This window comes from Echiichthys vipera (genome assembly GCF_963691815.1).
Source record: "Echiichthys vipera genome assembly, chromosome: 10".
Classification (NCBI taxonomy): Eukaryota; Metazoa; Chordata; class Actinopteri; order Perciformes; family Trachinidae; genus Echiichthys; species Echiichthys vipera.
The window spans coordinates 1,124,308-1,147,625 of NC_139835.1; the positions used below are offsets into that span (position 1 = coordinate 1,124,308).

The following is a 23,318-nucleotide window of genomic DNA, read 5'->3' on the forward strand; positions in this document are numbered from 1 at the left end:
CAAGCAAATATACAAAACATATGTAAATACCAGCCAGACTAAGCGTGACAAACTATTGGACCTCTTACATCTGTTGTCTACACACCAGACAACAGAGAAAAGCACCTAAAGAATATGATATTGAACATGTGGCTGAGGTGTGACTGACACATTAAAGGTGTGGCTTACAGAATGAAAGTATTTCCTTTTTCCATTAAAAAAATATTTAGTCCGGATTAATATTTTTCAATCTTGAGACAATAAATAGCGGTGTTCTGCTCATTCTCCATATTCAACCTTTAGATACACCATGATGCTATTATCCTGCAGACCTGTTTCTTTTCAAAGAGAGATACCAACCAAATTGAATGTCTGAGGTAACTGAATTACAAAGTTGTCCACATTAAGCAGCAGAGAGGCCATGAGTGGATATACATCGGCTATGGCTGCTGCCACAGTAGCACCACCGCAGATACCAAAAAAGAGACGGGACAGAGCCAAACATGTCATCTAAACATTCATCAGTTAATGTCCCACCCTTCTACAGTCCCTTAGACTTATCCAGACCTGGAAATTACTCTGATTAAATTCCATACTTTTCCATACTGCGTAGGAACCCTGCAGCGTGTCAGTTCATTTTAATGATTTTAGGAATACAATGCTGGGCAATGCTTCAATATGACCAGTTATCATCTTTCAATGGAAACGTATCCTGATACAGTCATATATGGAGATATCCCATAACATTTATGCCTTCTAAAATGATAATGAGAACAAACTATCTCAAAGTTTTCAGAAAACTGATGTGAAATATTTTGAATCAATATCATTTGAAGATTGCGATTGTGTTTTTGTCAATTAAATTCACAAAGGAGTATATAAAAACAGGCTTTCCATGGTTACTTCATATAGACTATTTATCTATGTATCTATCTTGATATACGGTATATCATTATCCAGATATGAAATGACCCGTATCAGGATAGAAAATTGGAGTTGGAGATATCATCCAGTCCTATTAAAAATTGTTCTTTTCTTTGTTTTTCATGATTTGATCATTTTGAATAATTCCTTGCTCGGAGAACAAATGATAATGATACTCACAACACACAGACACACCAACTTTAACACAAACACATACACACAGCGCAAGTGCTCATTGTTTTCCTGATTTTTATGAATCGTTCAAAGGCAAAGTCACCATCATTTCAAAATTCTAAATAGTGCAAACAGTTTGAAATGCCTTATGTGTCCTATAGTACAGGCATGGGGTTGTTTCAGGCTCTGCAGCAGACACTGGAGATGGACCAAGGAGCAGTTTGAAATGAGCAGCTACACACATTCTTATGCAACAGTTGGACGACCTGCAGTGAGTGTGTCCCAGTGTGTGTCCTGAGCAAAGTAGGCTGACCAAAAGAAACAAGTCAGACATATTTATATATATATATATATATATATATATATATATATACCGTATATATATATATATATATCAAATATAAATTCACTCTCTGATTTATAGATAAGGCTTATTGTGACTTGGGTCACGATGGTTTGTCATTTAAAAATAGTTATAATGCAAATGCATTGTGGGACTTTATTGATCAGCCTACACAGACAAACGTCTGTATGTTCATATCACTGAATTATCTACATAAAGACTCTCTTAACAAACTGTGACATCTTGTCTAAACAGTCTAAGATGGGGAAAAAAACTACAAGTAAAAAATAAGCACATACACATTCAAATAGACTGTCAATGACTTAAACTGTTGGCAAACAATTCACACTTTCACATTAGCTTCATATTTATGGCAAATTGGCATATGAAAACTCATACAAAATGACAGGGAGCTGAAATAAAAACAAAAGGGCCTAAAGTGACTACACCCACTTAAATACACACATACAGAGAGAGAGAGAGAGAGAGAGAGAGAGAGAGAGAGAGAGAGAGAGAGAGAGAGAGAGAGAGAGAGAGAGAGAGAGAGAGAGAGAGAGAGAGAGAGAGAGAGAGAGAGAGAGAGAGAGAGAGAGAGAGAGAGAGAGAGAGATTCAGACTCACCACTGGTCCCTGTCGAAAGACACCAGCAGGCGGATCCCTGGAGGAACAGTGGCCATGTCTGGATGCAAATATTGACAATGACAGTGACAAGCAGCTGATGTGGGCTCACGTGGAAGACACTGATGGAGTACATGCAGACATGGTGGTGCTGCCTCTACTCATCTCACATCTCACAGAGGACGCTGCTCGGAGGTCAGCTGCAACAAGACATGGTGGACACAGTGAGCACTGGAGCTGGATGGGAAAATCTGGAGTCTGGGAAGATGACACGAGAGAGAGAGAGAGGGGTGAGAAAGAAGTAAGAAAAAGAAAAGATAAGAGAGGAGATTAAAGAGATCAAGAAGGCGACCGGGAAATAGAATCCATCAGTCCATCAGTGAGAGTTTGAAAAGATCCCAATTACCATAAAGTGCCAGTTCTCCCAGCTGGTGTAATAGACGTGTGTGTGATTTGACATTTAGTTTCTACTGCTCAGCTCAGTCCACATAGAGCCTGTGTCCATCAGAGTGAAAAGCTTAAAGTTGTACTGTAAAGCTGATTTTCATCTATTGACTTGTCTTTTAAGTTTCTATGTTTCAATGGTGATTGATCATGTGACCCACTAATGAAAGCACGTGTTGCCTGCACGTGTTGCCCATGTGCAAACGGCTCCGCTAAAGCCCACCTCTTTCAAGCGGGCCGTGTACGGCCGCAGTTGTGCGCGGAGCGGGTGCACTCAGGGCGTGATCACATTATCCGTTTGGCCGCGGCCAAAACGGGTTTTTCAGCTAAAGCCTAGTACCTTTAAGTAGTGTGAGCGCACCCGCTCCGCGCTCAACTGGGGCCAGCTGGCCCTCCACGGCCCGCTTGAAATAGGTGGGCTTTAGCGGAGCCGTTTGCACATGTACGAGCACGAGCGTGCGCACGTGTACGCGCACGAGCACGAGCCCTACGGCAGTAGCGTTATGTCCGCCTGTTCGGACATGTAAATAGAAGGACGGACCATGCGCGGACATTTAACAACAACAACAATGGCGGTGAAAGGTTCACGTTGGTGTGATGCGGAGGTGGAGTGTTTACTGCAGATTTGGTCGGATGAAAATATTCAAAAACAGTCGACAAGACGCACAAAAACTGTCTGTGGAAAGATTTGTAAACAAAGCCACACACACGCGATCAATGCGTGTGACGTGTTACGGCTTGAAGGCGTATGGACAGCAAGAAGCATTGGCCGAGGCCCAGGTAGTGTGAGTACAAACGGGGCTGGGGCGCGGGGGGGAGAGGGAGGGGGGACAAGTACCCTAAAGTCCGGGTCTCGGTCCGGGAGGATAGTGTGAGCGCGCCCTCACACTGCTTAAAGGTACTAGGCTTTAGCTGAAAAACCGGTTTTGGCCCCGGCCAGAAGGACAATGTGAGTACGCTCTTAGAGCGTTTACAAATATTTCCACAGACGTCGGAGTTTTTGTGCGTCTTGTCGACTGTTTTTGAATATTTTCATCCGACCAAATCTGCAGTAAACACTCCACCTCCGCACCACACCAACGTGAACCTTTCACCGGCATTGTTGTTGTTGTTAAATGTCCGCGCATGGTCCGTCCTTCTATTTACATGTCCGAACAGGCGGACATAACGCTACTGCCGTAGGGCTCGTGCTCGTGCTCGTACACGTGCGCACGCTCGTGCTTGTACATGTGCAAACGGCTCCGCTAAAGCCCACCTCTTTCAAGCGGGCCGTGGACAGTCCGCTGGCCGCAGTTGAGCATGGTTTAAAGGTACTAGACTTTAGCTGAAAAACCGGTTTTGGCCGCGGCCAAAAGGATAGTGTGATCACGCTCTTAGGGCGTGATCACACTGTCCTCCCGGACCACGACCCGGACTTTAGGGTACTTGTCCCCCCTCCCTCTCCCCCCCGCGCCCCAGCCCCGTTTGTACTCACACTACCTGGGCCTCGGCCAATGCTTCTTGCTGTCCATACGCCTTCAAGCCGTAACACGTCACACGCATTGCTCGCGTGTGTGTGGCTTTGTTTACAAATCTTTCCGTAGACCTCGGAGTTTTTGTGCGTCTTGTCGACTGTTTTTGAATATTTTCATCCGACCAAATCTGCAGTAAACACAACGTGAACCTTTCACCACCATTGTTGTTGTTGTTAAATGTCCGCGCATGGTCCGTCCTTCTATTTACATGTCCGAACAGGCGGACATAACGCTACTGCCGTAGGGCTCGTGCTCGTGCTCGTACACGTGCGCGCGCTCGTGCTCGTACATGTGCAAACGGCTCCGCTAAAGCCCACCTCTTTCAAGCGGGCCGTGGCGGCCCAGCTGGCCCCAGTTGAGCGCGTGCTTGCTTGCGTGCGTGCGTGCGTGCGTGCGTGTGTATTTAAGAAGGGAACATACAGCATAGGGGACAGACTGGAGGTAGAGAGGTGAATGCGTTGCAATTAAGTTTACAAAAGAGCAAAGAATTCAACATTTTAAAAATTGTCAACACATATCGTGACCGTGAATGTGACAAGATGGAGGCTCTGAAAGAACAGGCTCCCCTGCAGTTAAATCTTACAGTCAAAGGGGCTGTTATAAACAATGTATCTCAATTCTTATGGAGTACAACTTTAACTGAGGGGTTTTTACAGTAGCCACACTACAGTGATAACACTACAAAATGAGCAGAAATGTATCAACATTCTAATAACAGACTTGCTCCTTTTTCTATCTCATACAAATGACCCTGTTACACATGCACTAGTATCTGGGTAAAATCAGGATTTTGGTGAGTTCTGGTTGTGAATGTGTTTGTGCAGGAGCCAGACCTATCAGCCGTTCACAGAGATTTGAGTATGTTTTATGATATGCGCTGATAGGAAAACCTTTTTACAGAACATGCAAAAACAATGCTTGGGGTGTTTTTCAAATGGTTTCATAAAGCTATCTATTTTTAGTTATAATTTATTTAAATAGTCAACAATTGTTTTTCATAGTGCTAATTTCTGGAATTGGTTGAAAATGTAAAGGGCTTAAAGTTCTCTCACACCATGCCTGATTTCAGGAAAAGATTAAAACAAGGAAGGCCGGGGAGTGGTTAGAGCTGTCGCCCCATGTAAAAAGGCTGAAGGTCCTCGAGGCCGTAGCCTCGACTCTGACCTGCGGCCCTTTGCTGCGCATGTCCCCCTCTCTCTCTCACCCCATTTACTTTCTATGCATATATATATATACATAAATACATACATACATACATACACATGCATATATATATATATACATACACATACATACATACATACACATGCATATATATGTGTATGTATATATATATATGTATGTATATATATATATATATATATATATATATATATATATATATATACACACACACATATATTTCAATTTAAGCACACAAAACTTATAATATACATCAACAAATTATACAACAAACTCATACTCATTTCTATACATTGCATACATTTCCTCCTGGACACCTTTTCAAGCTCACAAATCATTTCTGGAATTCACCTCTGAATGTAATACATTGTGTATATAATAATTAAATATTCTTTATTAAAGTTATTTGTTTGGGAACGCATATATCTGTGCAAAATACACATAAAAAAGGTCTATTTTCAGTCCAGCCCAAAATTTCACGTTATTGGCAGTGATATCAGTTTCGTAATTGTATCAGCCTTAAAAAATCCCATATCGGTTGGGGCCGAGTGTACATTGTATATATTTTTTTTGAGAAACCAACTACTCCAATTCAACTCCAAAGCATTTGTTTTTAACCACAGAAATGCAGTATTTGTTGGTAGTTAGTTGTAGTAGGGCCGCACAATATATATCTATATTTTTTTTTTGGGCCTTTGTGTGTGTAACATGAATAATAATAATAGACTAATAAAGGAATTCTTCTTCCTCTCCCAAACATAATGCTCCAGGAAATATCCCACAATGGAAAAACAGCAAACATTCACCATCTTTTTTGTGTTTAGTTTAATGTTCAATTTGATCAATAAAATAACACATACATCCGTGTGTGTGTGTGTGTGTGTGTGTGTCTATAGCCGTGTCTGTCTGTCTGTCTATATCCGTGTCTCTGTCTGCCTTTGTCCCTGTCTGTCTGTCTGTCTGTCTGTGTCTATATCCGTCTGTCTGTCTGTACGTATGTATATCTGTGTCTGTCTGTCTGTATGTACATCTGTGTCTGTCTGTCTGTCCGTTTGTCTGTGTCTATACCTGTCTGTATGTATATCTGTGTGTCTGTCTGTCTGTCTGTATGTATATGTGTCTGTCTGTCCGTTTGTCTGTGTCTATATCTGTGTCTGTCTGTCTGTGTATGTCTGTGTCTATATCTGTGTCTGTCTGTCTGTGTATGTCTGTATCTATAGCTCTGCCTGTCTGTCTGTCTGTCTGTCTGTCTGTCTGTCTGTCTGTCTGTCTGTCTGTCTGTCTGTCTGTCTGTCTGTCTGTCTGTCTGTCTGTCTGTCTGTCTGTCTGTCTGTCTGTCTGTCTGTCTGTCTGTCTGTCTGTCTGTCTGTCTGTCTGTCTGTCTGTGTGTGTGTGTGTGTGTGTGTGTGTGTGTGTGTGTGTGTGTGTGTGTGTGTGTGTGTGTGTATATCTGTGTGTATATCTGTGTGTCTGTCTGTCTGTATGTATACCTGTGTCTGTCTGTTTGTCTGTGTCTATATTTGTGTCTATATCTTTGTCTGTCTGTCTGTCTGTCTGTCTGTGTATGTCTGTGTATGTCTATATCTTTATCTCTGTCTGTCTGTGTCTATATCTGTGTCTGTCTGCCTGTGTCTGTGTCTATATCTGTGTCTGTCTGTCTGTGTATGTCTGTATCTACAACTCTGTCTGTCTGTCTGTGTCTATATCTGTCTGTCTGTCTGTCTGTGTCTATATCTGTCTGTCTGTCTGTGTCTATATCTGTCTGTCTGTCTGTCTGTCTGTCTGTGTCTATATCTGTCTGTCTCTGTTTGTGTCTACATCTGTGTCTGTCTGTGTCTAAATCTGTGTCTGTCTGTGTCTAAATCTGTGTCTGTCTGTCTGTCTGTGTCTAAATCTGTGTCTGTCTGTCTGTCTGTCTGTGTCTATATCTGTGTCTGTCTGTCTGTGTCTATATCTGGGTCTATTTCTGTGTGTCTGTGTCTATATCTGTCTCTGTCTGTGTCTAAAGCTGTCTGTCTGTGTCTGTCTGTATCTATCAGTGTCTGTCTTTCTGTCTGTCTATATCTGTGTGTGTGTGTGTGTCTGTCTGTGTCTATATCTGTGTGTGTTTGTGTCTGTCCGTCTATATCTGTGTCTGTCTGTATGTCTGTATCTATATCTGTGTCTGTCTGTCCGTTTGTCTGTGTCTATATCTGTTTGTCTATATCTCTGGCTGTCTGTCTGTCTGTGTCTATATATGTGCCTGTCTGTCTGTGTCGTGTCTATATCTGTGTCTGTCTGTCTGTGTGTGTGTGTTCGTCTGTCTGTCTGTATCTGTGTATGTGTCTGTCTGTCTGTATCTGTCTGTATGTTTGTATGTATATATGTGTCTGTCTGTATCTGTCTGTGTGTTTGTGTGTGTCTGTCTGTCTGTGTCTATATCTGTGTGTCTGTGTCTCTATCTGTCTGTGTCTGTCTTTCTGTCTGTGTCTATAGCTGTCTGTATCTGTGTCTGTCTGTCTGTATCTGTGTGTGTGTGTCTGTCTGTCTGTCTGTCTATATCTGTGTCTATTTCTGTGTGTCTGTGTCTATATCTGTCTCTGTCTGTGTCTATAGCTGTCTGTCTGTATCTATCTGTGTCTGTCTTTCTGTCTGTATATACGTGTCTGTCTGTGTGTCTGTCAGTGTGTCTATATCTGTGTGTGTCTGTCTGTGTCTATATCTGTGTGTGTTTGTGTCTGTCTGTCCGTCTATATCTGTCTGTCTGTGTCTGTGTATATATCTGTGTCTGTCTGTATGTCTGTATCTATATATCTGTCTGTCTGTGTCTATATCTGTGTGTGTGTGTCTGTCTGTCTTTCTGCGTGTCTGTCTGTGTCTGTCTGTATGTACTTATGTATATCTGTGTCTGTCTGTCTGTGTGTATATCTGTGTCTGTCTGTGTCTATATCTGTTTGTCTATATCTCTGACTGTTTGTCTGTCTGTGTCTATATCTGTGTCTGTCTGTCTGCCTGTGTCTGTATCTATATCTGTGTCTGTCTGTGTCTATATCTGTGTCTGTCTTTGTCTATATCTGTGTCTGTCTGTGTCTATATCTGTCTGTCTGTGTCTATATCTGTCTGTCTGTGTCTATATCCGTCTGTCTGTCTGTGTGTGTCTACATCTGTGTCTGTCTGTGTCAATAGCTGTGTCTGTCTGTCTGTCTGTCTGTCTAAATCTGTGTCTGTCTGTCTCTATATCTGTGTCTGTCTGTGTGTCTGTCTGTGTCTCTATCTGTGTCTGTCTGTCTGTATCTGTCTGTTTCTGTGTGTGTGTCAGTGTGTGTCAGTCTGTCTGTCTGTACATATGTGTCTGCCTGTATCTTCGTGTGTGTGTGTGTGTGTGTGTATGTGTGTGTGTTTCTGTCTGTGTGTTTCTGTCTGTGTCTGTCTTTCTGTCTGTGTCTATAGCTGTCTGTCTGTCTGTATATATGTGTTTGTTTGTATATATGTGTCTGTCTGTATCTGTCTCTGTCTGTCTGTCTGTATCTGTGTCTGTTTGTATCTGTGTCTGTCTGTGTCTGTCTGTGTCTGTCTGTATCTGTGTGTCTGCCTGTGTCTATATCTGTGTCTGTCTGTCTGTGTCGATATCTTTGTGTGTGTCGGTCTGTGTCTATATCCGTGTGTTTGTGTGTCTGCGTCTATATCAGTGTCTGTCTGTCTGTCTTTGAGTCTGTCTGTGTCTCTGTCTGTCTGTCTGTGTCTATATCTGTCTGTCTGTGTCTATATCTGTCTTTCTGTGTCTATATCTGTGTCTGTCTGTCTGTGTCTATATCCGTGTCTGTCTGTCTGTGTCTATATCTTTGTGTGTGTGTCTATCTGTCTGTCTTTCTGTCTATGTCTGTCTGTCTGTATGTATATCTGTGTCTGTCTGTCTGTCAGTATGTATAGTATATCTGTGTCTGTCTCTCTGTCTGTATATCTGTGAGTGTGTGTGTGTGTGTGCCTGTATCTGTGTGTGTCTATATCTGTCTGTGTCTATAGCTGTCTGTCTGTGTCTGTCTATATCCGTGTCTGTCTGTACCTATCTGTGTCTGTCTTTCTGCCTGTATATCTGTGTGTGTGTGTGTGTGTGAATGTGTGTGTGTGTGTGTGTGTGTGTGTGTGTGTGTGTATGTCTGTATCTGTGTGTGTGTGTGTGTGTGTGTGTGTGTGTATGTGTGTGTGTGTGCGCTTGTGTCTGTCTGTCTGTGTCTATATCTGTGTGTGTGTGTCTGTCTGTCTATATCCGTGTGTGTGTGTGTGTGTGTGTGTGTGTGTGTCTGTGTCTGTGTCTGTATCTGTGTGTCTGTCTGTGTCTATATCTGTGTGTTTGTGTCTATATCTGTCTGTGTCTGTCTTTCTGTCTGTGTCTATAGCGGTCTGTCTGTGTCTGTCTGTATATATGTGTTTGTTTGTGTATATGTGTCTGTCTGTATCTGTGTCTGTCTGTATCTGGGTCTGTTTGTATCTGTGTCTGTCTGTCTGTCTGTATATATGCGTCTGTCTATATCTGTGTCTGTTTGTATCTGTGTCTGTCTGTCTGTATATATGTGTCTGTCTATATCTGTGTGTATATCTGTCTGTGTCTGTCTGTATCTGTGTGTCTGTCTGTGTCTATATCTGTGTCTGTCTGTCTGTGTCGATATCTTTATGTGTGTCTGTCTGTGTCTATATCCGTGTGTTTGTGTGTCTGCGTCTATAGCCGTGTCTGTCTGTCTGTGTCTATATCCGTGTGTGTGTGTCTGTCTATATCAGTGTCTGTCTGTATATATGTGTCTGTCTATATCTGTGTGTATATCTGTCTGTGTCTGTGTGTCTGTCTGTGTCTATATCTGTGTCTGTCTGTCTGTGTCGATATCTTTATGTGTGTCTGTCTGTGTCTATATCCGTGTGTTTGTGTGTCTGCGTCTATAGCCGTGTCTGTCTGTCTGGGTCTATATCCGTGTGTGTGTGTCTGTCTATATCAGTGTCTGTCTGTCTGTCTTTGAGTCTGTCTTTGTCTCTGTCCGTCTGTCTGTCTGTGTCTATATCTGTCTGTCTCTCTGTGTCTATATCTGTCTGTCTGTGTCTATATCTGTGTCTGTCTGTCTGTGTCTATATCCGTGTCTGTCTGTCTGTGTCTATATCTTTGTGTGGGTGTCTATCTGTCTGTCTTTCTGTCTATGTCTGTCTGTCTGTATGTATATCTGTGTCTGTCTGTCTGTCAGTATGTATAGTTTATCTGTGTCTGTCTCTCTGTCTGTATATCTGTGAGTGTGTGTGTGTGTGTGTGTGTGTGCCTGTATCTGTGTGTGTCTATATCTGTCTGTGTCTATAGCTGTCTGTCTGTGTCTGTCTATATCCGTGTCTGTCTGTACCTATCTGTGTCTGTCTTTCTGCCTGTATATCTGTGTGTTTGTGTGTGTGTGTGTGTGTGTGTGTGTCTGTGTGTCTATATCTGTGTGTGTGTGTGTGTGTGTGTGTGTGTGTGTGTGTGTGTGTGTGTGTGTGTGTGTGTGTGTGTGTGTGTGTGTGTCTGTCTGTCTGTCTGTCTGTGTCTATATCTGTGTGTGTGTGTGTCTGTCTGTCTATATCCGTGTGTGTGTGTGTGTGTGTGTCTGTCTGTCCGTATATATATTTGTCTTTATCGGTGTGTGTCCGTCCGTCTGTATCTGTGTGCGTCTGTCTGTCTGTCTGCCTGTATCTATATCTCTGTCTGTCTGTATCTGTGTGCGTCTGTCTGTTTGTCTGTATCTGTGTCTGTCTGTCTGTATCTGTGTGTGTGTCTGTCTGTCTGTCTATATCTGTGTCTATATCTGTGTGTCTGTGTCTATATCTGTCTCTGTCTGTGTCTATAGCTGTCTGTCTGTGTCTGTCTGTATCTATCTGTGTCTGTCTTTCTGTCTGTATATACGTGTCTGTCTGTGTGTCTGTCAGTGTGTCTATATCTGAGTGTGTGTGTGTCTGTCTGCGTCTATATCTGTGTGTGTTTGTGTCTGTCTGTCCGTCTATATCTGTGTCTGTCTGTATCTATATCTGTGTCTGTCTGTATCTATATCTGTGTCTGTCTGTCTGTCTGTCTGTGTCTTTATCGGTTTGTCTATATCTCTGACTGTCTGTCTGTCTGTGTCTATATATGTGTCTGTCTGTCTGTCTGTCCGTGTCTATATCTGTGTCTGTCTGTATGTCTGTATCTATATCTCTGTCTGTCTGTGTCTATATCTGTGTGTGTGTGTCTGTCTGTGTCTGTCTGTCTGTCTGTGTCTATATCTGTCTGTCTGTGTCTATCTGTCTGTCTGTGTCTATATCCGTCTGTCTTCATCTATATCTGTCTGTCTGTCTGTGTGTGTCTATATCTGTGTCTGTCTGTGTCAATAGCTGTGTCTGTCTGTCTGTCTGTCTGTCTGTCTAAATCCGTGTCTATATCTGTGTCTGTCTGTCTGCGTGTCTGTCTGTGTCTGTCCGTCTGTGTCTGTCTGTCTGTATCTGTCTGTTTCTGTGTGTGTGTCTGTGTGTGTCCGTCTGTCTGTCTGTATATATGTGTCTGTCTGTCTATATCCGTGTGTGTGTGTGTGTGTGTGTGTGTGTGTGTGTGTGTGTGTGTGTGTCTGTATCTGTCTGTCCGTATATATTTGTCTTTATCCGTGTGTGTCTGTCTGTCTGTATCTGTGTGCGTCTGTCTGTCTGTCTGCCTGTATCTGTGTATGTCTGTCTGTCTGTATCTGTGTCTGTCTGTATCTGTGTGTGTCTGTCTGTCTGTCTGTCTGCCTGTATCTGTGTGTGTCTGTCTGTCTGTATCTGTCTGTCTCTCTGTATGTATATATGTGTCTGTCTGTAACTTTGTGTGCGTCTGTCTGTCTGTCTGTCTGCCTGTATCTGTGTGTGTCTGTCTGTCTGTATCTGTCTGTCTCTCTGTATGTATATATGTGTCTGTCTGTAACTTTGTGTGCGGCTGTCTGTATCTGTGTGCGTCTGTCTGTCTGTCTGTATCTGTGTGTGTGTCTGTCTGTCTGTCTGTCTGTCTGTCTGTATGTATATATGTGTCTGTCTGTAACTTTGTGTGTGTTTGTCTGTCTATATCTGTGTGTCTCTGTCTATATCTTTGTGTCTCTGTCTATATCTGTGTGTATATCTGTCTGTGTCTGTCTGTATCTATCTGTGTCTCTCTGTATCTGTGTGTCTGTCTGTGTCTATATCTCTGTCTATATCTTTGTGTGTGTCTGTCTGTATCTGTGTGTCTGTCTGTGTCTATATCTCTGTCTATATCTTTGTGTGTGTCTGTCTGTGTCTATATCCGTGTGTTTGTGTGTCTATATCTGTCTGTCTGTGTCTATATCTGTGTCTGTCTGTCTCTATATCTGTGTCTGTCTGTCTGTGTCTATATCTGTCTGTCTGTGTCTATATCTGTGTCTGTCTGTCTGTGTCTATATCTTTGTGTGTGTGTCTTTCTGTCTGTCTTTCTGTCTATGTCTGTCTGTCTGTCAGTATGTATAGCATATCTGTGTCTGTCTCTCTGTCTGTCTGTGTCTATATCTGTCTGTATGTATATCTGTGTGTCTGTCTGTCTTTGTGTATGTATATCTCTGTCTGTGTCTGTCCGTTTGTCTGTGTCTATATCTGTTTGTCTATATCTTTGTCTGTCTGTCTGTCTGTCTGTGTATGTCTGTGTCTGTCTGTATCTATATCTCTGTCTGTCTGTCTGTCTGTGTCTGTGTCTGTCTGTCTGCCTGTGTCTGTGTCTATATCTGTGTCTATCTGTCTGTGTATGTCTGTATATACATCTCTGTCTGTCTGTGTCTATATCTGTGTCTGTTTGTCTGTCTTTGTCTATATCTGTGTCTGTCTGTGTCAATAGCTGTGTCTGTCTGTCTGTGTCTAAATCTGTCTGTCTGTCTGTGTCTATATCTCTGTCGGTCTGCCTGTGTCTATATATCTGTCTGTCTGTCTGTCTGTGTCTTTCTGTCTGTCTTTGTCTATATCTGTGTCTGTCTGTCTCTGTCTGTCTGTCTGTATCTGTGTGTGTGTCTGTCTGTCTGTCTGTCTGTCTATATCTGTGTCTATTTCTGTGTGTCTGTGTCTATAGCTGTCTGTCTGTGTCTGTCTGTATCTATCTGTGTCTGTCTTTCTGTCTGTCTTTGTCTATATCTGTGTCTGTCTGTCTCTGTCTATCTGTCTGTATCTGTGTGTGTGTGTCTGTCTGTCTGTCTATATCTGTGTCTATTTCTGTGTGTCTGTGTCTATATCTGTCTCTGTCTGTGTCTAAAGCTGTCTGTCTGTGTCTGTCTGTATCTATCTGTGTCTGTCTTTCTGTCTGTATATACGCGTTTGTCTGTGTGTCTGTCAGTGTCTATATCTGTGTGTGTGTGTGTGTCTGTCTGTGTCTATATCTCTGTGTGTTTGTGTCTGTCTGTCCGTCTATATCTGTGTCTGTCTGTATGTCTGTATCTATATCTGTGTCTGTCTGTCTGTCCGTTTGTCTGTGTCTATATATGTTTGTCTATATCTCTGACTGTCTGTCTGTCTGTGTCTATATATGTGTCTGTCTGTCTGTGTCCGTGTCTATATCTGTGTCTGTCTGTCTGTGTCTGTGTGTGTCCGTCTGTCTGTCTGTCTGTATCTGTGTATGTGTCTGTATGTTTGTATGTATATATATCTATATATGTGTCTGTCTGTATCTGTCTGTGTGTTTGTGTGTGTCTGTCTGTCTGTCTACATCTGTGTCTGTCTGTGTCTATATCTGTGTCTGTCTGTGTCTATATCTGTGTGTCTGTGTCTCTATCTGTCTGTGTCTGTCTTTCTGTCTGTGTCTATAGCTGTCTGTATCTGTGTCTGTCTGTATCTGTGTGTGTGTGTCTGTCTGTCTGTCTGTCTATATCTGTGTCTATTTCTGTGTGTCTGTGTCTATATCTGTCTCTGTCTGTGTCTATAGCTGTCTGTCTGTGTATGTCTGTATCTATCTGTGTCTGTCTTTCTGTCTGTATATATGTGTCTGTCTGTGTGTCTGTCAGTGTGTCTATATCTGTGTGTGTGTGTGTCTGTCTGTGTCTATATCTGTGTCTGTCTGTGTCAATAGCTGTGTCTGTCTGTCTGTGTCTAAATCTGTCTGTCTGTCTGTGTCTATATCTCTGTCGGTCTGCCTGTGTCTATATATCTGTCTGTCTGTCTGTGTGTGTCTTTCTGTCTGTCTTTGTCTATATCTCTGTCGGTCTGCCTGTGTCTATATATCTGTCTGTCTGTCTGTGTGTGTCTTTCTGTCTGTCTTTGTCTATATCTGTGTCTGTCTGTCTCTGTCTGTCTGTCTGTATCTGTGTGTGTGTCTGTCTGTCTGTCTGTCTGTCTATATCTGTGTCTATTTCTGTGTGTCTGTGTCTATAGCTGTCTGTCTGTGTCTGTCTGTATCTATCTGTGTCTGTCTTTCTGTCTGTCTTTGTCTATATCTGTGTCTGTCTGTCTCTGTCTGTCTGTCTGTATCTGTGTGTGTGTGTCTGTCTGTCTGTCTATATCTGTGTCTATTTCTGTGTGTCTGTGTCTATATCTGTCTCTGTCTGTGTCTATAGCTGTCTGTCTGTGTCTGTCTGTATCTATCTGTGTCTGTCTTTCTGTCTGTATATACGCGTTTGTCTGTGTGTCTGTCTGTATGTCTGTATCTATATCTGTGTCTGTCTGTCTGTCCGTTTGTCTGTGTCTATATATGTTTGTCTATATCTCTGACTGTCTGTCTGTCTGTGTCTATATATGTGTCTGTCTGTCTGTGTCCGTGTCTATATCTGTGTCTGTCTGTCTGTGTCTGTGTGTGTCCGTCTGTCTGTCTGTCTGTATCTGTGTATGTGTCTGTCTGTCTGTATCTGTCTGTATGTTTGTATGTATATATATGTATATATGTGTCTGTCTGTATCTGTCTGTGTGTTTGTGTGTGTCTGTCTGTCTGTCTACATCTGTGTCTGTCTGTGTCTATATCTGTGTCTGTCTGTGTCTATATCTGTGTGTCTGTGTCTCTATCTGTCTGTGTCTGTCTTTCTGTCTGTGTCTATAGCTGTCTGTATCTGTGTCTGTCTGTATCTGTGTGTGTGTGTCTGTCTGTCTGTCTGTCTATATCTGTGTCTATTTCTGTGTGTCTGTGTCTATATCTGTCTCTGTCTGTGTCTATAGCTGTCTGTCTGTGTATGTCTGTATCTATCTGTGTCTGTCTTTCTGTCTGTATATATGTGTCTGTCTGTGTGTCTGTCAGTGTGTCTATATCTGTGTGTGTGTGTGTGTGTCTGTCTGTGTCTATATCTGTGTCTGTCTGTGTCAATAGCTGTGTCTGTCTGTCTGTGTCTAAATCTGTCTGTCTGTCTGTGTCTATATCTCTGTCGGTCTGCCTGTGTCTATATATCTGTCTGTCTGTCTGTGTGTGTCTTTCTGTCTGTCTTTGTCTATATCTGTGTCTGTCTGTCTCTGTCTGTCTGTCTGTATCTGTGTGTGTGTCTGTCTGTCTGTCTGTCTATATCTGTGTCTATTTCTGTGTGTCTGTGTCTATATCTGTCTCTGTCTGTGTCTATATCTATCTGTGTCTGTCTTTCTGTCTGTATATACGCGTTTGTCTGTGTGTCTGTCAGTGTCTATATCTGTGTGTGTGTCTGTCTGTGTCTATATCTCTGTGTGTTTGTGTCTGTCTGTCCGTCTATATCTGTGTCTGTCTGTATGTCTGTATCTATATCTGTGTCTGTCTGTCTGTCTGTTTGTCTGTGTCTATATATGTTTGTCTATATCTCTGACTGTCTGTCTGTCTGTGTCTATATATGTGTCTGTCTGTCTGTGTCCGTGTCTATATCTGTGTCTGTCTGTCTGTGTCTGTCTGTCTGTCTGTCTGTCTGTCTGTCTGAATCTGTGTATGTGTCTGTCTGTCTGTATCTGTCTGTATGTTTGTATGTATATATATGTATATATGTGTCTGTCTGTATCTGTCTGTGTGTTTGTGTGTGTGTGTCTGTCTGTCTACATCTGTGTCTGTCTGTGTCTATATCTGTGTCTGTCTGTGTCTATATCTGTGTGTCTGTGTCTCTATCTGTCTGTGTCTGTCTTTCTGTCTGTGTCTATAGCTGTCTGTATCTGTGTCTGTCTGTATCTGTGTGTGTGTGTCTGTCTGTCTGTCTGTCTATATCTGTGTCTATTTCTGTGTGTCTGTGTCTATATCTGTCTCTGTCTGTGTCTATAGCTGTCTGTCTGTGTATGTCTGTATCTATCTGTGTCTGTCTTTCTGTCTGTATATATGTGTCTGTCTGTGTGTCTGTCAGTGTGTCTATATCTGTGTGTGTGTGTGTGTGTGTCTGTCTGTGTCTATATCTGTGTGTGTTTGTGTCTGTCTGTCCGTCTATATCTGTCTGTCTGTGTCCGTGTCTATATCTGTGTCTGTCTGTATGTCTGTATGTATATATCTGTCTGTCTGTGTCTATATCTGTGTGTGTGTCTGTCTGCCTGTCTGTCTGTGTCTGTCTGTATGTACGTATGTATATCTGTGTCTGTCTGTCTGTATATCTGTGTCTGTCTGTGTCTATATCTGTTTGTCTATATCTCTGACTGTTTGTCTGTCTGTGTCTATATCTGTGTCCGTCTGTCTGCCTGTGTCCGTGTCTATATCTGTGTCTGTCTGTATGTCTGTATCTATATCTCTGTCTGTCTGTGTCTATATCTGTGTCTGTCTTTGTCTATATCTGTGTCTGTCTATGTCTATATCTGTCTGTCTGTGTCTATATCCGTCTGTCTGTGTCTATATCCGTCTGTCTGTCTGTGTCTATATCTGTCTGTCTGTCTGTGTCTATATCTGTCGGTCTGTCTGTGTCTATATCTTTCTGTCTGTCTGTGTCTACATCTGTGTCTGTCTGTGTCAATAGCTGTGTCTGTCTGTCTGTCTAAATCTGTGTCTGTCTGTCTGTCTGTGTCTATATCTGCATGTCTGTCTGTGTCTGTGTCTATATCTGTGTCTGTCTGTCTGTATTTGTCTGTCTGTCTGTGTCTGTATGTGTCCGTCTGTCTGTCTGTATATATGTGTCTGTCTGTATCTTTGTGTGTGTGTGTGTGTGTGTGTGTGTTTCTGTCTGTATCTGTGTGTTTGTGTCTATATCTGTCTGTGTCTGTCTTTCTGTCTGTGTCTATAGCTGTCTGTCTGTGTCTGTCTGTATACATGTGTTTGTTTGTATATATGTGTCTGTCTATATCTGTGTCTGTCTGTATCTGTGTCTTTCTGCTTGAGAAGAAACCAGGCAGCGTGGCCACATTACGGACAGAAAATGTATTCATGTCAGTCCTGTGAAGGACCACTTCTATTGTCCTGTTGTAAATCTCATGTGGCATAAACAGCTTCCTGGTTTTACCGTTGAAGCTTCATCTTATGATGACCTGAAGCAAGGCTCCGTGGTTCCTGTTGCATCTTGGCCAATGTTCCTAGCTTTAGCGACAAAGAAATACTAAAAGCCTCCAACAACGCATCAGGAGAAACAGACAGACTGATCCTCCTTTTAGTTTTACGACCACAGTGTTTGCTGAGGCTGAAGAGCATCTGGACTTCAGACGTGGACCGTACCGAGGCTAATGGAGGGACTACTTTCTCTCATGTACCCGATCATACGCCAAAAGCAACGTAAACCATTTTTAAAAAAGAATTTCCAGTTATCAATATTGTATCGACAAAGTCGACAGAGAGATAAGGGCCTGTCCATGGAGAAACCTTCAACGCTACATTACATTTCCTCATGAAACGGTGGTTGTCGCAGGCTCATTGGAACGACAGTTAGCTAACGTTATCGTTAGACGTTCAACCGCCAACCGTCAGTCGGTCTCCTAATATTACCCGGACAAAACAAACACAAACACCATTCCTGCTGAGGAACTTACCTCGAGTCGACGCTTTGTGTTTGTTCGTGCCTTCAGTTGAGCACAATGAGCGACGTATCCTCCACTTCCTTATTGTGTGAAAGCTAGCCACTGTCACATGAAAGCCGCACGCGCACGCACGCGCGCACACACACACAACACACACACACACACACAGCTGGGCTGGTCGCGGCGCACGCTCCTCTCTGCTGCTCTGACGTCAGCCCCGGCTCCCGCTGCAGTTCAGATGGTTGTCTGATCATTGAGCAGAGCCTCCGTGGGCAACGATCATAGACGGTCTATGGCCACGATCAGGGTCCCCACTATAATGCAGGAGGCGTGTGCATCTCTGCCCTATAAAACGACCCGATACGTATCTACCATGGGTGCAGATCAATTCAAAATTGAACAAATGTATTTTCAGACTTCACATTCTTCACTTTTAGCTTCGAATCTAAAAAAAATGATTGAAATGGTGAAAAAAATAATGTTTGGCAAATATTTTTCTGACTACACATCCATCTCTGCTCTGCTCCACTACAACACCGATGAACGGTAGTTTCTTATAGAGACGCTGATGATCAGCAGGTTTTAAAAAGGCTGTTTATTTGATATTCATCCATATCAATTAATCATGCATAAAGTAGTCCCATACACTGGGAGAAAAGGGAGATGGTGAGAAGAACTGGGGCTGAGTAGACTTTACATGAAGACCCTTAAAGACCCTTAAAATGATTGAGTCGTCCAGACTCAATGGAGCACTAACGAAGTCGAAACCAACTGCCCACCAACGACTATCACTCTAACGACGGGCGTTGGCACTTGGAGCACAAAGGGTTTCAGTGACATCATCGGCCTTGTGAGAGGTTAAATACCTGGATCTCACACCAGTTAGTTGGTCCAGTCCCAACCTGGTCAGATGCGTACATGAACTGATGAAGCCTCTTGGGTGAGAGGTGAAACGTCTTCCTAGACAAACAACCAGTCCAGTTGTTTTTGACTGAAATTGCTTTGAGGATAACGATGACCTGGACGAATGAGAACATTCACAGGCCCTGAAAATGATGATTTACTAATATAACAGTTCAGTAAAATGATGATTTACTAATATAACAGTTCAGTAAATGATGATTTACTAATATAACAGTTCAGTAAAATGATGATTTACTAATATTACAGTTCAGTAAAATGACGATTTACTAATATAACAGTTCAGTAAATGATGATTTACTAATATAACAGTTCAGTAAAATGATGATTTACTAATATAACAGTTCAGTAAATGATGATTTACTAATATAACAGTTCAGTAAAATTATGATTTACTAATATAACAGTTAAATAAAATGATGATTTACTAATATAACAGTTCAGTAAAATGATGATTTACTAATATAACAGTTGAGTAAATGATGATTTACTAATATAACAGTTAAGTTAAATGATGATTTACTAATATAACAGTTCAGTAAAATGATGATTTACTAATATAACAGTTCAGTAAAATGATGATTTACTAATATAACAGTTCAGTAAATGATGATTTACTAATATAACAGTTCAGTAAAATGATGATTTACTAATATAACAGTTCAGTAAATGATGATTTACTAATATAACAGTTAAGTAAAATGATGATTTACTAATATAACAGTTCAGTAAAACGACGATTTACTAATATACAGTTCAGTAAAATGACGATTTACTAATATAACAGTTCAGTAAATGATGATTTACTAATATAACAGTTCAGTAAAATGATGATTTACTAATATAACAGTTTAGTAAATGATGATTTACTAATATAACAGTTCAGTAAAATGATGATTTACTAATATAACAGTTCAGTAAATGATGATTTACTAATATAACAGTTAAGTAAAATGATGATTTACTAATACAACAGTTCAGTAAAACGACGATTTACTAATATAACAGTTCAGTAATATGATGATTTACTAATATAACAGTTCAGTAAATGATGATTTACTAATATAACAGTTAAGTAAAATGATGATTTACTAATATAACAGTTCAGTAAAATGATGATTTACTAATATAACAGTTCAGTAAAATGATGATTTACTAATATAACAGTTTAGTAAATGATGATTTACTAATATAACAGTTCAGTAAAATGATGATTTACTAATATAACAGTTCAGTAAATGATGATTTACTAATATAACAGTTCAGTAAAATGATGATTTACTAATATAACAGTTAAATAAAATGATGATTTACTAATATAACAGTTCAGTAAAAATTATGATTTACTAATATAACAGTTAAATAAAATGATGATTTACTAATATAACAGTTCAGTAATGTAGGAATTTTACACACAAAACTTTAGTCAAATCAGAAGGACCTCACAGAGTATATATTGCGTAATTCAAATTCTACAGGAGGCTTTCTGGAGTCAGCAGAGTCGTTGGTAGTTTAGTGCGCAAGCAGGCATTTATTAGCAGGATGAAGTCGGAATGATACAGACGTCTGGAGAAATGTTCTACTCTCTATCTAGAGCATCTGTGAACACACAGTACCCGTGCAGAGTCAAGAAGTTCCTGATATCTATTCTATCTGCTCCAGCATATAAACTTGTTACAAAGGCCTGGTTATGTGTCCGCTTGTGCGTGCATATGTGTATTTTTGAAACAGCCGTCAGGACGCCTTCATTTCGACACCCACGCGTAGGGGTTCCCTCTGTGTCCACAGGAGTCTTCTTCTTTATCTGTGAAGGAAACAAAACACGGACAGCAATTCTCCTAACTCTTACGCTATCTGCCAGATGCCTTGTGTGAGAGCTGACTAGTTCTTTGTCTTTGTGACCTTTACTTGTTCCTGTGCAGAGAAAGCACATACAGATTGAGTCAAAAGTTTGTTTGCTTTGCTGGAAGCAGAAAAGTTTGAGCTTGGACTTATAATCACTATCACACTTTTAAATGATCATACCTAATAATCACACTTATCACATTCTTATCATTACTAATACACACGCTAACATATGATTATTAATTCTTCAATCATTGATTATCACACTCTTATTAATCATTACTAATACACACGCTAACACATGATTACTATACTTCACACATTGATTTTTAATTCTTCAGAAAGCAGTGGCTGTTTAGGATGTAGAAAGAAGAAAGGTAGGAACAGTCAATGGTTCCATGTTCAGTACTTTTTTAACCTTTACCAAGTTGGGGTTGGTGGCATGGTATAAGTTGCATACAGGCAAAAAAAAAATCCCTTTTGTTTCTGTCACAATGTGAGACAGGATACCATGACATGTGCAGGATACATACAATTATTTATTAACCATTAATAAAGACTGTTTAGAAATGAGAGTGGTGATGTTAATGACTCCACCATATGGGCCTGAAGGCAGTTATTAGAGGGGAATATCATATGAGACTGCTGACAGAAAGCATACAAGAAACAAGTTAGTGGAAATACAAAACAGTCTCACGGAACTAGTTACAAGATTGCCCCTGAAATGCTAAACAGGACTGTGGCTCTAAGATATGAGTATAATGACCTGCTTTCAAAAGATGTTATCAAGTTAGCATATGAAACAGAAACACAACTGGGGACAAAAAACACACAATTTACTTTCCAGGCAACTAGATTTCAAATAAAAACTAGCTTGGGTCGTACACTAATCAACCCCAAAATGATAAATGACAGATTTGGAGTATTCTACTCACAAATGGATAGGTTCAATTCAATTCAATTTTATTTATATTGCCAAATCATAACAAAAGATATCTCAAGACTCTTTATTTATAGAGTAGGCAAAGACCACACTCTATGATTTATTTATGATTTAAAGAAATCCAACAATTCCCCCATGAGCAGCAACAAGTTGCACTATCTTTAATTCAAAATAGTAATAATTATTAGAGGAGTAATCCAGCAATTTTGTGCACACAGAGACAATGAAATCCTTCCCTGGAACAGCCCAGCTCTATGGAGGACGGACATCTGTCCACATCGGTTGGGGAGGAAGAGAGGGGGAGAGAAAGAGAGAGGAGACAGTCCCAAGGTAATGTAGAAAAAGAAAAAAGAAAATCATTTTTGCCATCAAAGCACTAGATGCTGACCTTAACTTAAAAACCACTTAATGCAGCTGTTTCATTTTTTTTTTAATCTAACCATTCACCCCACATTCACACACCCGTGCAGCACAGGGAGCAATTCTGGTTTCAGTGTCTTGCCAAAGGACACTTCAGCATGCGGAGATTGAACCACCGATCTCTCGAATGGAAGACGACCCACTCTGCCTCTGACCCATAGCCACCCCACAAACATTTTTCCATACTTAACCAGACCTTTGAAATTACTCAAATTCAGTTCCATACTGCGTAGCAACCCGGATAATAATAAGCCTCCCCGATGTCCCGTAAATCATCCAAAACCTCAAACTGAAATGTGCTTTGAAACAGAAGCCACATTGAAATTCATGTTTCAAGAAGAAATGATTCAACCTTACCTTCCTTTTCCAAACTTATCTGTCCACAACACAAACAGACATTAACTCCTGCCAAAATACTCCACACCTCCCCAGTGGCAGTTCCTGCTATAGTAGGTGTCTCCATGACTACATTTTACCATGATGACACCCACACACACAAACAGACACACACACACACACACACACAACACACACACACACACACACACACACACACACACACACACACACACACACACACACACACACACACACACACACACACACACGCACAGACTCACCACGCTGTCGCAGCTGATAAAAAGTGCAATACAAAACAGGCAGTACATGAAAGGTTCTTCTCATAGAATGTATAAAATATACATTTAATTAAATGTTTGTAATAAAAAAAGCTCTCATTTTCCCCCAATAAATAAATAAATGCATAATAGTTTATTCTTCAATCTTACAAAATTCCCACTCTTGTCCAAATCGGCAAACCTTGAAACAAATGTATTAGTGGAATTTCTAAGTGATAAGCTGAAGGCTTTATCACTGATTAATGTTGATAGAGCCTTCAGGTGAATACATGTATATAGCTCAAATAAAGACAAAATATAAAGATACAAATGCCAACCCTCTCAAGGCCAGGCAAACTGCTCCACCAGGCTGTGTGGTTTCATAGGTAAATACAGTGTTAAATACAATTGTATACCCTGTGCTGTGTATTTTTGTACGGTGGATGAACAGCAGTCCGAAGCTGCCGCCCTGTGGCGTTGGGCACAAATCACAAATACAACTTTGGTACGTTTGGTACAACCATGATGTCATCAGTCTGCGCCGGACGAGGGCA

General features: G+C 41.1%; 1 protein-coding gene across 6 annotated transcripts in view; it reads right to left on the reverse strand.

The window, feature by feature from the left end:
- The window catches only part of slc37a1 (solute carrier family 37 member 1), a 50,266-nt gene extending 32,128 nt beyond the window's left edge, over positions 1 to 18,138 (reverse strand). For 4 of the 6 annotated variants that reach the window (XR_014593388.1, XM_083921968.1, XM_083921967.1 and 1 more), the window contains exons 1-2: positions 18,031 to 18,138; positions 2,042 to 2,296 (exon numbers count right to left, since the gene is read on the reverse strand). Coding sequence is in view for 5 of the 6 variants with exons in the window: in XM_083921968.1 (XP_083778094.1) it covers positions 2,042 to 2,097 (56 nt within the window). In the remaining variant the exon portion in view is untranslated. Of the gene's footprint in view, positions 1 to 2,041; positions 2,297 to 3,961; positions 4,201 to 18,030 lie in introns of those variants that run through there. The other 2 variants (XM_083921965.1, XM_083921966.1) reach the window with 2 other exon arrangements.
- Between the last annotated feature and the right edge of the window lie 5,180 nt (positions 18,139 to 23,318).